The 16,847-nt window shown below is 37.8% G+C and overlaps 1 protein-coding gene across 1 annotated transcript in view; it reads left to right on the top strand.

Annotated features, from left to right (window-relative positions):
• Nucleotides 1-15,409, top strand: part of LOC121508424 (teneurin-3) — a 168,062-nt gene extending 152,653 nt beyond the window's left edge. Inside the window, exons 7-8 of the mRNA XM_041785279.1 lie at nucleotides 7,971-8,258; nucleotides 15,333-15,409. Coding sequence (XP_041641213.1) covers nucleotides 7,971-8,258; nucleotides 15,333-15,409 — 365 coding nt within the window. The remainder of the gene's footprint in view (nucleotides 1-7,970; nucleotides 8,259-15,332) is intronic.
• Nucleotides 15,410-16,847: the final 1,438 nt, after the last annotated feature.

The following is a 16,847-nucleotide window of genomic DNA, read 5'->3' on the forward strand; positions in this document are numbered from 1 at the left end:
AGCACCAATAGGAGAAAAACTAACTCACACAATACCAAAAGTACAACCTAGGAAAAACTCTAAGGAAACAGGAGGATATAAAATTCTACAAGAAACTGGGACAATAACACACAAAACCTAAAATAAAACTAGAAACATGGAAAAAACAACACAGAATACACAAAGGAAAACACCAGAGAAACTCCAGAACATGACAAATCAAAATCTGGATCATGACACTGCCCTTCCCAAACACTTTCTATGGAAGCTTCCCCAGATGAATGTCAAATAAACTTATCAGAAAAAGTAAGGAAATAATTTATTTGTTGTAACAATCCTTCATGGCAATAAATCATATACTGTTTAAATGGTGCCAGGTTTGTAAGGAACGTGCATTTGTGGGATGAGCAGCAGAGCTGAGTATGTGGGTTGCACCCATGAAAAATTTACCAAATCTCCTCTGCCAATGGCAAACAGCTGATTTTGCTGTTGCTATTGACTCTTGTTTTGAGCTTCTGGTACCCCCAGCTGCTGCCCTGCTACAGTGGTCAGTAGGTGTCTGCTCCAAGAATCGGCATGCCACGTTTGACTGATCTGGATAGGGCCCGTGCAATAGGGCAACTTCAAGCTGGTGTTCTGCAAAACCGAGTTGCAGCATTGTTTAGAGTGAACCCCAGTACCATCTCCAAACTGAAGGCCAAGTTCCATATAACAGGGAATGTCACAAAGTGGGCGTCAAAAGAAGATGCCATCCCAAAAAGACTGTTTCCTCACCCTGTCAGCACCTAGGTACCATAGACTGTCTTCTACAGATTTGCAGTCAGTGTTTGCAGGACGATGACGGCTCTCTGCCCAGACAATCTGGAACAGACTGCACACAGCTAATCTACAGTCTCATAGGGCTGCCAGGAGGCCTGCCATGACTGCCCTTCAATGTCAGGCCCGTTTGCACTGGTGTTGGCAACACGTGCACTTGAACCTGAACATGTGGAGGAACGTTATGTTCAGTGATGAGTCCAGATTCTGCCGAGGGCAGTTGGATCATAAGGGCAAAGTGTGGGGAAGACGTGGAGAACACTGTGCTGATTGCTGCAGCGATCTCCCTCACTGGAAAAACGAGGCTTGTCATCACTGGGGGCAATCTCAATGCAGAGAGCTATCGAGATGAGATTCTGCAACCAGTGGCAATCCCATATCTCCACAGTCTTGGACCAAACTCTATCCGCTTGATGAAGTAGCTGGCCCCCACAGAGCGGGGTTTATCAGAGACTACCTCCAGAATCTGGGAGGGGAGAGGCTGGAATGGCCTGCCAGCACTCCTGACCTCAACCCCATTGAACACTTGTGGGATCAGCTTGGGCGTGCTGTTTGTGCCGGAATGACCAACACAACCACGTTGGCTGACTGGAGTCAAATGCTGGTTGAAGAATGGGATGCTATCCCACAGCAGTGTGTGACCAGGCTGATGACAAGCATGATGAGGAAGAGCCAGGCTGTTGTAGCTGTGTATGGTTCTTCCGCACGCTACTGAGGCTCCTGTTTGTTAACTGAATAAATTGTTAAATTTCCAAAATGTCTTGTTTCTTTAAACTTTAATCATCCAATCCACCAAACACCAAACAAGAGTCAATGGCAGAATCAGCTGTTTGGCATTGGTGGAGAAGATTTGGCACATTTTTCATGGGTGCAACCCACATACTCAGCTCTGCTGCTCATCCCACAAATGCATGATCCTTACAAATATGGCACCATTTAAATGGGAATAAACAGGCTTTCCAACAGTGTAAGACTTATTGCCAAGGAGCATTGTTACAACAAAGAAATAATCTACCAGACATAACTTGAAATAGTCTATCTGGCATGTCAGGTGATTGTTAGTAACATAAACAAACGGCTGTGTCTATTGTAGACTAAATTTTTCAAAATCGCCAGCATTATCTCGTAAAACTTTTAGAACTTTTCAGTCTATTAGAAGGGTAAATGGCTTAAAACTTTGCTATTAGAAGGCACAGCCAAAATTTCATGGGCCCATCCAGAGTTGTAATCCTAGTGTCCTGGTGTGAGCTGAGCTGGCATTCTACCATGGCTGTCATAGAGTTGGCTGGAAATCTCACAGTGCACAACCAGCTTAAGGAAGACCAACCACACCACTGACTCGCTGAGTCCGACATTTTCAGAGAGGATGGTGTAGCAAAAATCACCGTACTCAGTTACAGACAAAAATGTTGTTGCAATAAGTTTCTAACTTGCAAAAAACTAAAAAAAAAACTAAAATAAAATAAATCTGAGTTAGACGATCATTATGTTGATTGATAAGCATGTAAATGCTGTTTTTAAAATCCCAGTAATCTGATGTATGATCAGTTTTTTAAAGATTTCTTTGTCCAACTATAGGCTTTTTTTTTCTTTTGTGCAGTGTAACAAATGGTTTACTTGTTCGCCTGCTCGCTATAAAGAAGTATTTTATTATTTTTTTCATTTTATTTAAACATGCCAAACTGATACCTCTTGTGTTGTATTTTTTTTAGACATTTAGGTAGTTATTTTCAAACCTTTTTAAAAACTTTTTATCCTCCTATTGGCAGTGGGTTACTTGATGAAGTAGTTTTAGTGGATTTGTAAATTATTGTCACAGCTTCATCACTCAAATGAGCATAAAAGATACAATGAAAGTGAAATGTAATACAGAGAAAGGAGTATATTAAATGAAGAAAAGGTTAAAAATGTCACATTAAATATTCTGAACCACAGAGAACATCCATTGTTCTGTGGCTCCAATTAACACAGCGTCAATATTTGAGAAAAGAAAAAAATCATAATTACTCAGTCATCTTATCGCCTTCGTTTTCATGCTGGCCTAATTGAAGCTCATTTAAAATTAATATAACTTTTAATTGAACGGCAGCACTCGTTATCTCTTGTTGTGCCATTAATTACGGAAAGCTTTTATAATTTCCCCTTTCATTCGCTGATGAAAGATGAAGAGGCACACACTGAGATTCTCAGATAATTTATTTGTCTTCTTTTCATTTATATTTTAAAGGATCATCACATTTTATTTCATGGTGATTTCATCTGATTTCAGGTGGAAGTGAAAGAGTTACTGCTGATAAATTTAATGAAAAATGCATCCTTAGAAATTTCACCAGCCAGCTCTGCTAAGAGTTTGGCTCTCTGAGTAAAAAAAAAAAAAAGGAAGCTGGCTGAGGGAAATCTTGGAGAAAACTTGAATACAGATTCCTCTTGTTCATAATAATCTCCAAATTCTGATCATTTAATGTCCCAGTATTTTACACTAACTGATCCATGCTTCTATTTTCCTAAATCTTGTCCCACACAGCGTCAGACATATATTGGTACACCCACACCAACAGGTGCTGCTTTTCGGTTTTAAATTATCATCAAAAATCTTCTGTGAAATTTAATTAAAAAAACCCTCAATGATTATTCCCTTTGATAATTAGCATGATGCTTGAAAGACTTTGGAGATCTAAAATGTTCTTGCATTATTTATTTTTTATACTTCATAAAATGGTTTGATGTACTAATTTTTACTTTTGAAGACTACATTTGAATTGAAATATTTTAAAGGTTTTGAATGAAACATTTTACATTCAAACATTATTTAATAACAGATTTGTTTTATGTTTCTGCCAATATGACTGAAATTGGTTGCAGAAAAATTCAGAGGAATTTGTCTGGAAAAAGAGAGCTGATTCTCAGAGGTTTTAGAGTTGAAGCTTATTTTCCATTCAGCAGTTTTTATTTTTCCAGAGGAAAGTTGGCATATTCTCTCTTCCTTACTAATATTAAAGAACCTCTGGACATCTGCATATCCGCCTTCACTAAGATCACTGGAAAAATTAGGTGTCTTATTATTTAAATCTGGAAAAGGAACAAAGGGACTCATTTGAAGACACACGTGGAAAAGTGATTGAAGTGTTGAGCTCATGAAAAGGTCATTTTCCTCTCTCCTACTGGTATTTCCTGTCCTCCGTGTGTTTCTGTCAGCAGTAAAGATGGACAGTAACTGCCATCAAGAAAATTATTTTGATTGGATACACAGGAAAATCTGGGGAGTAATTTTTCCAGAGTAAAGAATATTTTACTCAAAAGTACTACAAATTAACTCTTCTTTTGAGTGTGTTTATTACCAGCCACTGTCAGAGTTGGAGTAAAAACACAGAGGCTGTTCGAAACCACTCACTCATTCCCTACTCCCTATCCACTCTATAGTGAGCAGCAGATAATGGACTGTATAGTAGACTCAACTGCAAAACACAAAAATGATATCGGACATCATTCTGGCCACGAGCAATGACGTCATCGCCGTCTCACCATTCAAACGTTTAACAACAATGGCTCGTTGGTTTCGATGACAACAGCTGAGGATCGAAATTAACGGTAGAATTTCACTGAAAATTGACACTAAGTGTGATGTATTTTCCCCCCAAAAATAAAAATAATAATAGATAAAAAAGCTTGTGTCTTTAGTGGCAAAATAGTGTCCATTTTTGTCTGTAATGTAACGAATTTTTGCATAAACATGATGGTCTCATGTCTTGTAATCCTCTGAGTTACTCTGTTTTAAATCCTTAACAGTTTCTTACAGATTTGGTTAAAACAAATAAACCAAAAGGTATGAAAGAAAGTTTTTATATATGTTCCTGTGCTCCTCTCATTCGTCCGTCATGTTTGAGAGCAGCAACCACTACGCAGGATGGTAAATATTGCTGGGCTAGTGACCATCGGTTGTTCACTACTTTTCAAAATGCATTGTGGGATAGAATGAGTGCACTATATGGTGAATAACAATGCTCACTCAGAATTCGGACACCACTACAAAATGGTGTATTCACTATATCGTGAATAGGGAGTGATTTTGGACACAGGGAGACCAGACTTCTGCTGGAGAAAAATTTAACCACACCCACTTAATCTCCAGCTCAGCTGGCATCACTCATGGACAGTCACGGCTGCAGCTTGTTAGGTGTCCCAGCTGCAGATAATCCTTTGCAATCAAGACCTCCTCACCTGGTGATGAACTCTCAGCCACCTGTGTACTACAGCTTCTAATCAGGTAACCTGGCTCCTCTTCAACCTTTGATAATCTAGTGATTTTAGGTGAGGTCTAACTCCATTTGTCTTCTTTTTTTGCAGTGTCTCCATCTCTCTGCCAGTGATTCTGCCAACCACCAGCCAGGTCACCATCATTTGCACTGATGTTGTCAAATAAACTTCTTTAACCTTACCGCCTCATCTCATGCTCTGCTCCTGATTCCTTGTCCTATGTTCATCACAATAGTTTCTGTAATATAAGAAATATAAGAACACTATGTCTAATATGTATAAGCAAAAAACAACAAAAAAAAAAAACTCTTTTGTTGTCATGCCCTTTATAGGTGGAGAGACAGAATTATCTTTTAGGAGGAAAATGTAGCTCTTTAAAAAGAGGAAGATTAATCTATTTAGAATAAGAAACAGTTCTACATAAGCATTACCCAATAAATGGAGGAGAAATTGTACTGTAAGGCATGGAGAACATTTCTAAAAGGAATGAAAAACAGCTCTGAAAGGACTAAATATCACCTTGTATTGAGATAAAAAAAAAGCTCTATAATGAGAAAACTTAGGTCTGTATTACTCTGTAGTTAGTACAGTTGCTGTAGAGTTGTTTTTAGTTTTTTCATTATGGAGTAAATAATCATAATTTAGAGTTAAATACAAATACGTTTTAGAGCAAAAACAACTGAAAACATTACTCTGCAAGCACAGTGAATTATACTACAAATAGACTGGGACCAAGTGTTGTATTTTTCAAAGTCAAATTTTATTCAATTTGAGTAAAATTTACTCAGGTAAATTTACTGTGTATGAATTGTTTATGTTGAACTTCTAGTAGGTTGAATGAAAATTCAGTTTTTGAAACAGAGGAATGTTATATGAATTATTCAGGGAAACGTTTAATTTACTGTGTGATAAATATTTGAATCCTTTAAAAGGAAATGGGAGTACTGGGGTCGGTCGTGTCTGTTTTCTGTGTGGGTCCAGTGACTTTTGTTGTTTTTTTTCATTGTTTTATTTTATGTTTTACTTTTCTGTGGTGTCTCATTATCAAGTGTGTATCTTTACTGTCATCTGTGTAGCATTTATTACAAAAATAAAATAAAAAAACAGAAAAATCATTTATAACTTAAACATGATTTAAATTCAAACATTTTTATCAACGGCTGTGTTTTTTTTCATTATTATTTCTGTCATTATGAAAGAAGATTGTTAAATTCTAACTACTATCTTGGCCTACTAAAACGAAGATAACTTTCAGTTTTTTTTTTTTTTTTTTTAATTCCTCCGTTTCTGGGTTCATGTTCAAGAATGCATTTTGATGTAAAATTATCAAAGAGTACTTCACATGTGTGATGATAACAAGAGATGCTTTATTCAAAATAATTTTAGCAGATACAGAATGCAATGCTGATATTTTAATGTTTAATGTTAATGTAGTTTAGAACAGAGTGTCAGAAATGTTGATGAATTAGGAAAAAGATTTCAGCTCTGTTCGTCCAGCTGAAAACACCACTAACTTATTAATTCATGCAGCCAGCTGGCAGATTTTTATAGCCAAATATCAGTTGTCATCGTCAACTGAAATGTTCATATCTGCCAGTACTGGTAAATCACCTTTTAAGCTCATTTCTGTAGAAACCAGTATCATACAGATAATATTGTGCATCCCTGATGGTAATAACTTTTTTCATTTAATTATGATGAACACATTTATTCTGAAAAATCTGAATTTCTATTTGAAGAGGAACTGAGAAACTGAGATTTCATTAGATAATAAGAAACATGCCAGATAATCTTCTGCTCCTTGTAAGGGTTTATTTTTGTAATGTATCACCAACACAATAAATGTATTTATATAAATGTATTTATATCTCTGACAGTTGAACGTACCACTAGTCAGCCCAAAGCATTCCTGAAAAAAATTTGACGCGGCATTCTCCCACAAATTTTAATGAATTAATGAATCATTGGAGATTTTTAAAAAAGAATGCCATTCAAAAGCGCATTCTTCCTGTATGTTTCGTTACTAATGTTTTAAAATCCATCTTGACTGTGGTTGTTCTTCTATTTTTTTGTCAATCATCAGGATTATTTTTGATTTGGCAACGACAGTTATGACAAATAAAACATTTTTAGCTATGATCTTGATGTTTTCACACATATATACTATATATATATATATATATATATATATAGAATGGGGAGCTGCAGGCCGGACTTGAACCTGGGCACATGGGGGTGACCTAACGCCAGGCCATCTGCTTCCCAAACCTGAACTATAGTAAGGGGTGGAAATACGACAAGCAACCTCCCTCACTGCAAAGTATGTACAATGGTAAAAAAAAAAAATACAATACAATAAAACCAAAGCAATTCTCCAGGAAAACCAAGGTGAGTAGAAGTGACACTGAAACATTCACAGATAAGTCACAAAAGATTAAGGTTAAATCACTCAAAGATAGTCAAAGGAAATGAGCTTAAATTGTCGATTCATTTATATCCAAAAGAAGTGAGATTCATTGATTATGTTTGTGTTTTTTCAGCTTAGATATATTTTTTAAAACTTAACAGTGGTCTAAAATGTTGAATGCTTCTTATCAGGAAATTTTCAGGCTTGTGAAAATGAAAATCAGTAAAAAGATATAAAGAAAACCACAAGCTGTGTTTCCAAATAGCTATATATATATATATATAAAAAAATCCAATAAAAAATATACTATTCACAGTCAAAAGTGTCTTTAATAAAAAAAACTCTTCTTCCAAATAGATTCAGAAATCTAATTCGAAAAGGATTCTGTTAAATCATAATAGCTGTATGACACTGTGTGTCAGGAAATTTAGAAATTTAAATTTACAAAAAAAAAAAAAAATCTTAAAAATAGTTTTGCAATGATAAATATTCAGTCTGCATGTTTGTGTTTCAGGTCAGCACTTCAGTCTCCGTCAGCTAGGAATCTGTGAGCCGCCGTCCCGCCGTGGCCTGGCCTTCTGCTCTGAGATGGGACTCCCCCACCGTGGCTTCTCGGTTGGAACGGCCCCGGACCTGGACGCCGACAGCCAGGCCGTGATGTCACCTGAGCGTGCCATGAGGCTGTGGGGTCGCGGGGGTCTGGGTAAATCCTCCGGGAGGAGTTCCTGCCTGTCCAGCCGCTCCAACTCAGTGCTGACTCTGACCGACACGGAGCATGAGAACAAGTCGGACAGCGACAACGGTAGGACAAAATATCATCTTCTTTATTTCTTTTTTTCAGGACTAAAACTCCCGTAATCTCCGTAATCTTCAGTCCAGAGGAAAGGTCAGATTTGGTTAACTTTTTGCGGGAAACCTCACCTCAGTCACATTCTTTCATGGCTGAGGTCTTTCAAAAATCAGCGTAAAAAAAGATGGTGGATCTTTCTTCAGTGTTGAAGAGAAATATCCAGCTGCGTCTTCCTCAGTAATCTCTCACAATTTTCACATTTATTTTCAAGTTTCTCTCAAACTCTGCCGTTTCTACAGAGCAGATACTGATGAATATGGTTCAGCAGGTGATGGCACAATGATAGGTGTTTGTTCCGTCAAAGATGAGAGCGATTGTGCCTTAAATAGTACAAATTACACTCTTTACATGACTGTGAGTGCTGGTTTGTGCGTCTGTGGCTGTGCGAGAACAGGTGGTCATCTTATTTGCTTTACCCTTGCTTCTTCTCATATCCTCTAGATAATGAAGAGAAAAAAAAAAAAAAATAAATCAAACAATATTCAAACCGGTTTGATTCCACAACAAATAATGTAAACATTTTTAATTTTCTATTTTAATTTGTCAAGATTGCTAACACCTACACACTTTGCAAATTTAACTAACAAATTGAGTGTTTCTCTATATGTTGAAGTTGTCAAAATATTTTATATTTGGAAATACCATGGGATGTAAAATTATGGAATCTTCCTCATTTTAATAACTGATGAAATCAAATGTATATAAATTTAATTTATGATTTTCAGTCATATTTTTTAATAAATGAGAGAGCACCAAGTAAGTCACAAAAATTCATTTGCAGTCTTAAGAGGGAACGCTTTTTTTGAAGTTGCATTATTTTTTGAAGTAGCCTGTAAAAGTGGTCAAGTTTTATACGGTAACACTGGCACCTCCCAGAATTAGAGGGAAGTGCAATTTATAACTAATTTATTTATCTATATATATTAGAAACCCAAAATTTCAAAAGCTATTTCTGAATTTAGCATTTGAAAAAAAGGAAATGAAACATTCATGAGAAAAGGTCCATGTATTATTTCTTGAGTTTTTTTGTTTTGTTTAGTTTTTCTCTTTTTTTAAGAAATAAAAAATAAATAATAAAAAGATGGTTTGTTTTTAATACAATCTTTTTTATGTTTTGATTTAAAAAAATACATAAATAATATCATTTTGCAAGACCTGGTCACACAAATAGGAAAAAAAGAAGATGAAAAACAAAGCAATTTTTCCATTTTTATTATCATTATTATTATTTTTTATTTTTTTTTACATTTTTTTAATGAAAAACAAAGTTTCAGAAAAGTAATGACAAGTGACAGAAATGAAAAAAAAAAAATGTTTTTCTTTTATATTTATCATTTGCTGATTCTCCTTACAATGAGCAACTGTCTGGAAGGGCCCAGGACCCTTTTTTCTATGTTTTGATTTTCTCTTTTTAAAATGTTAAGTGGGAAATAGCTTTATTCTTTTTTTGGATTTCTCCTTTCAAAATATAAATCCGTTGACCATTAGCTACACTGACTGTTAGCGCGTCCATCGCCTTTGTTGTAAAACACACTGCTATGGGAAATGCTTAATGCTCTAATAAATGATTTGCAGGGATGTAATACTGACATTTCAAGTTTTCTTACCTTTCCATGTACAAAATGCGCACTACACAGATTACCGTGGAGGATTTGTGAACAAGAGTAAAGGATAAGAGAGAGTGACATGGTGCTTTTTCCTGTCCAGGTGCATGCTATGATTCTGAGTCTTGAAAGTACTCTAAATATGAAACATAAAAACATAAAGTGTTTAAGTTAATAGAAACTTTAAAGCAGTGGCTCTCAACTGATCCAACCATAGGACCCATCACCTACTGTAGCTGGATGTAGCATGGATACATGTCCGCTTAGTGCTTTAATATCAGATATATGTTGCCTTTTTTTTTCCTGAAACAAATTTACGACCCACCAAAAACAGCCCTGCAACCCATATTTGGGTCCTGACCCACCAGTTGGGAACCAGTGCTTTAAAGATCCAGAGTTTTACACTATTCATTTTAATCTTTAAACAATTCTAAGGAAATGAAAATAATGCATTTTCTTGCATAACTGAATAGGATGATGTAAGTGTGAGATGCAGCCGTTCAGAGCAGAGGTCTGGGAGAAACATTAACCTGCTTATTAATTTAATTAGAATTTTAATTCAATTATTTATTAGACATAATTGTAGACATTTATTTTGTCCTGATTCGTGCACACGTTTGGGTTTTGGCCATATTATTAATTCTTGCAGACATTTATTTCAGTGCAGAAGTGTTTGTAAAGTAATTTTTTGTGCGTGTGTTTGCACTTTTTTAGTAAGTGTTATTTGTGATGTCTTATTCATTATCCTCACGGTAGTTTCCCCAAACAGGTGTGTCTTTATTCTTAATAAAGGACTTGTTTTTGATTTCACACACACACTATTTTCATTAAGCTTGACAACAGCATACACACACACACACACACACACACACACACACACACACACAGTGGGTTTTCATTAAGAGATGTGATGCTGTAATTAACACTGAGGTGAAGTGCTGACTCGTCGTATTTGCTATATTAAGTTTGATAATGTTTTTATTAAATGGCATTATGCCGTGGATGTCAGAGCTCTGGAGGAAACACTTCGCAGCTCTAAAAGTGAGTAGTCGTCAAGTTTTCAAAGGCTAATTGACTCTTTAAGATGCAGCTGTGTTTGTGTGTGATCCCATTTGTTAGTGTGTGATGGAGTGGCTGTGGGTGTGCACCGGTTTTATCAGAGGTAATAGACTCTTTGTCTCTGCTGATAGCGATGGCTGGATCATTATGGAGATGGTGATTAATCCAGATGAAGGACAGATAGCCATTAAGAAGTGTGAAATCATGAATGTCACGGCAGGTAATGTGACCACACAACACGGGGGAGGACGCTTTATGGCTGCAGGCATCCTGTTGGACCAAAAAAGTTCATGTCATTAAACTTTTTACCTCCAAAAGATACTTCAGGAGTTCAACCAAGAACCTGGAGTTTTCCTTTGAGCTGCACTTCATTGGTCTCTGAATGTTTCCTGTTCCAAAAGTCACGCTCCCTGATGTCCAGGGAAATTGTCAAGCTTAATGTCAGCGTATTCAACGGGGATTAAACCAAATTTTACGCAGATTTGACACAGAGATGACATTGTTCCACCTTTGAGCTGGAAACATTGGTAGGAACAAAAGCAAGCGGACATCCAAATGAAAGCAGAAAAGGACAAAAACTACGGTAATTTTCCCTAAATGTGATTTTAAAAATGGGGATAAGAGGAGGAAAAGTTGGGACATAACCACTGTTGATTTTAGCAGCAAATTTAGATTTTGTCATAGTCTTCAGTTTAAGTCACGTTCCCTTTACAGTTTCACTCTGGTTTTCATCAAAAATAAGTAAAAAAAATGTTATATTGTTTCAGTTAATAAACAGTCTGTCAAAACAGTTTGACAGTTATGTCAAAACATTTTCTCTTCTGATCGTAGTTAGCAGAATTGTAACACTGTAAGTAACTCATATTAAAGGCACATATTTTACCTGTTTAAGACAAGCTTATATCGGTCTCAGAGAAGAAGTTTGTAGCTGAAGAAAGCACTCCAGTATTTGACTTTTGCATGTCTGAAAACCCCTCTGTTTCAGCCCTTCTCAGAATGAGCTGTTTCTGTGTCTGTAGCTTTAAATGTTACTGAGCTGTCTGACTCCGCCCCTGACCACGCCCGTCTCAGGAAATGGATGTGGCTTTCAGATGCCAGCTGAGAGGAGGATCAGGAGAAGAGGGCAGGACTTTCTTCCAAGTAGGGCAGGCCAACCAAACATGGGGGCGGGGCTAACTCCCCACATGACATCATGAGGGGAAAATCTGAGAACGGCTTGTTTCAGCACACATTTTCTGAAAGGTGGACAAAGAGAGGGGCTGGGTTCTGATTCTAGGGGGGATTGTGGACAGGCCAGGGGCACATACTTTTGTTAGAAAAGCCTGAAAACGTGTATTTTTGCATAATATGGGACCTTTAATTTACCTGTAATGATTAATTAATTTCAAATAAACCTATTGAAATTAAAAAAAATACCTTGAAGGAAGGACTTTTATGTGTTGTGTACTGCTTTCACAGTAGAGATGGTTATGGTTCATTTTATTGAATTGTAATATCCTTATCAATACTTTGCAATGACCCAAGCCACTATTGTTGAAATTAAAACTTTTCTTTCATGTGGTTTTAAAATCTGTTTTAAACAGCTGGGAAAACAACAGCAACAACAAAAAATGTTTCCTCCAAACTTTGTTCTATTTTAGTGACTACTTAAAATGTTTGTCGACTGCCTTTTTTCCATGAGATGGGACTATAAAAAGGTAAAATGAGACCTTTAGTCATAACAAATCTCACAACAACTAGGTTTAGTTTTCTTCAAGGAAACTTCTGCTAGAGATCAGCCAATCCTAAAGCTTTGGGTACTGGCTGAAACCAAGTACTGATCCGTTGTTAATTTTCTGGACCAACTATGTGTTGAAAATCTGGCATATTATTTTGATGTACAGTGATTGCATGCTTTGGCTACCAGTTATGCGCTCTTGCATTGTAAAAGAGTGAAAAAGAGGTTTCCTGAGTATAAAATAGAATGCTTCAAAATGTTTCAGTACTGTGTATATTTGAGCCAAAATTGTTTTGTAGCCCGTTTTTACCAAAATAATGCAAAATTTCATGGAGAAACTGTACCCATCTGTTACGCTGCATAGCCTAGCTTCCTGGACAATCAGAGAGTTCTTCTTAAAGGAGCAATGCTGGCGGAAATCACTGGAGACCAATGCCTCTGCTGCTACCTACCTCATACGACTCATCTTCAAAATACTGAAATATCCCTTTAAGTTTAATTTGATGTGCATTCCCTAATATGCTTGTTTGCTGGAAATTCACCTACCTATGCTGTCCAACACGGCAAAAACTTAGACATTAATTTTCATCTTTGTTTTTTCTTCAGTTTTTAGGTGATAGAAAGATGCTGTTTTTATATATGGAGAATTAAAATAGCCCAGTGCTTTAGCCCTCTGTGCAGTTAGGCCTCTGCACTGGTCATGTTGCTGGAAGCAATGAACTGATGAAATTAACAGTGCAAAAGACTGTCATGCAAACGTAAGTCTGCAGCCAGCCGAACTGTCGCCCCTGCATTGCCGTGTGAACAGTAACACAGCTAAACTGCTTCACATCCTCCTCCATTGTTGGCCTCTCTATTATCGTGTGGTATTGAGTTGTGTGGAGAGGATCCTTGAGAGTAAACCTACGTAGAGATGCAGCACTCAGCAGCCATCTCGCCTTCACCTTTTGTCTTCACCCTCTGAAACATGGTGGAGGTATTGTTCTGTAAACAGCAGGCGATACATCTCCTCTGCTGAGAACACCTCTTGTTGCTCCCTCCCTTGATACTGACCCTGGTTCACGGCAGAAAGTGAGCGTGCAGGGGTATTTGTGTGTGTACAGTAACTCAAACCAACTCCAGTGATTCTATCGAGGGGCTTTGTTGCAAGAGGAAGCCAGGGAAAGAAAAGCAAACCTGAAGGGAAGGTAGAAAGGGAGAAGAGCGGGAAACATCAGAGTAAAGGAGAAGAAAACGTTCAGCAGTTCAATGGGCATCGGGACTCAAAAGAGAAGCAGCCGGAGAATAAAGAACGGAGGCAGAACAGGGAAAAGGGAGAAGCCTCTTTGCATTATTTGTTCTCAGGAGAGGAAATATTAGACCAGAGACGTCTGGCTGGCTCCCCAGCGGACACACATACACAAACATGAACACACACTGTGGCAGACGTAAACACTTTTGTGGTGTCTGGGCCCATGGGTGCCCAGCTGCTGCTTGCCAGGTTACCTGATAGTGGTGACCTCAACTACAGGGACAGAAAAAAAGGAGATGAATTACAATTGTCTGTCATTAACAATCAGAAAGAGGTACAGCTTCACTTGAGTCTGACAGAAAAGTTCAGACAAAAACCTGTGAAGAGGGCAAGATGAAACCAATCTACAGCCCTCTGATGGCCATAAGACCACACATGAAGACCCTGTTTACACCTTATATTAACACCTGTGCTGAGTATTCCGCTCTCAGGAGGTTATTCTTAATGCCAGGTGTGAATGTACAGTCCATACTGATGACAGTTTGATATCCAGTATCTCAGACTGCACATGGAGGTGCTCTGGGATGCCTTCATCTGGATTGGAGACTGCCAAACAAGAGACAGTTTCACTGTAAAGTGGCTGAGAGTAAAGGTTCAAAGTTTAGCCCTGCAGAGCAGAGAGAGCATGCAGGTTGATGGTCTGCAGCCTGTTGCGCCAGCTATGCATAAATAATTTGTTAAAATGTGACGTGAAGTCCACACTAAGACCTGCTATGAAACTAGTTAAAATTTCAGTTAAGGTGTGTTATTATTTGATTGCACCATGGAGACTTAAAGCTCATCTTAACTAGTAGACTTTAGCATCCAAACTGACCAAGATTTTTTGCAGGTGTGACATTTTCACCTCATTTGACCAATCAGTGAAAAGCTTTATTTAATACACTGCTGCCTCTTATGTCGAAATGTCTCTTAACGGGCTAATGGCTGAAAATAACGCAGAGGCGTTTCCTCTCAGAAGCCAAGGGAAGCATGGCTCCTCCAGGCTTTTTTTTTTTTTTTTCAGGCTGTGAATCAGTGCCCCTCTAAATGTTACATGGTCAGTGTGTAGTGAAACCACAGTGGTTATGAACTGTTTCACTCTTCTTGTATCTAAGGGGAAGCCATTTGAAGTTGCCATCCCTTAAAAAAAACGATGAAATGAGCCAATCAGATGAGACCATGGTGATGACGCTACAACACTATGATTAGTTTGGACCATAGGCACTCAGTCAAGGGAAGCTCTCTGCCCTGTGGCTTTACACCAATCAAATCGTAGCATTTGATCAAAATAACTGGAGACTGGCCTCAGAGTGCCGTTGACAACTACTAATTCTGATACCAGTATCAGAAATACATCTGATACCGCTTAAATGCAGGTATTGGTATCATCGAGTACACGAGTGTATGCAATGTGATCGACAAGACCGGCGCTGTCGTACACAACAAGAAGTGACACAGTTTATCAAAAGTCAAATAACACTTGAACCATAAATCGTTGCCTCTGACTTGTTTTTCCTCACGAAGCTAGCTGTTGCGCCTTCTCATTGACGCTGTTGATGCCTTTGAATCCCTTATGGCAGCATTTTCAGCGACCCTGGAACTCATCGTTTATTACTGCTAGCTTGAATGCTACTCGAATGCTAACTGCCATATTGTTTTCCCTTTGTGAGGGTCTGTCAGCCAGTTGCGGGCTTCTGTAACTATGTGATGCTGCCTGAATAGCAGTGGCGGCTGGTCAATAGGGGGCGCTAGGGCGCCGACCCCCCATGAAAATTATTCATTGAATAATTTTTTAAACATTTGCTTTAAATATAAATACATTTAAATGAACGTAGATAAACTATCATGCACCACATAAAGATGATTTATTAAGAGATTTAAATGTATTATGTGCAATAAATCAGTAGATCGCGAACATTCTAAGCATTTGCCTTTACTTCCTGTTCACTCGTTTCCTCCCTGGGGCGGTAGGCTCCTGTGCCTGGAGCCTTCCATTCACTGCCGTTTAAGGCTGCACGTGTGCATTCGCTCCTCTTTAGTACAAGAGATGGGAGCCCTCTGAGCGCAACATGACTGCGACCTGAAGGGATTATCACTAACCACTTGCCAGACGCCAACAGGTGGCAGCAGAGAGATATGCTTCGTAATTTGAGACACACAGAAGAAGTCATGCACCGCTGGGGTAAATACTGGCATTCTGCCAGGTATTGCGCCTGCGTTAGTTGGTTAGCTCATCAAGAGATGCTAGGAAGACAGTTAGCATAATGCAATAAGAAAACTTAGTTGAGTGTTTAAGAATAAGGCGTTTTGAAAGGAGGACAAAGAAGAGCTTGGACCTGACCAGCCAGATATCAGGATGAAGCAACAAAGCTGTGACTAATATTAGGAAGTAAGTCAATCAATCAATCAATAATAGTTTTGTGGGTTTAAGCATTTTTGCTCATTCAGATCTGGTATATATATTTTTTTACTCAACCAGTCACTATTGAAGCAGTACCTACTTGCACCTCATGCCTTTTGTAAATTTTTCTATTTGAAATAAACATTCAATCAGCTCTTTAATATAATTTTGTCATGTATTGAGTTGATAATGTGTGATAAGTTAAAAATGTAAGTTGACTGTGATAAGAGTTGGCTACTTGTGGCTGCTGATGGTCCTTATCCTTAAATGCAGATGTAAAAAGGCATGTTAATATAACTTAGCTCTCAGTGTAGTAACATCTTTTGATGTACCTCACATACATAACATATCAAATTGGGATTTTGTTGTAGCCCCCCTAAAAAAATGCACCAGCCACCACTGCTGAATAGAGCATAACAGAGAGATGCAGCCTCCTGTATTATTGTTATTTTCATTATTTAGCAGTAAAACTCAATAATCAGCAGAAAAA

Source organism: Cheilinus undulatus, linkage group 4 (assembly GCF_018320785.1).
Source record: "Cheilinus undulatus linkage group 4, ASM1832078v1, whole genome shotgun sequence".
NCBI classification, from domain to species: Eukaryota; Metazoa; Chordata; class Actinopteri; order Labriformes; family Labridae; genus Cheilinus; species Cheilinus undulatus.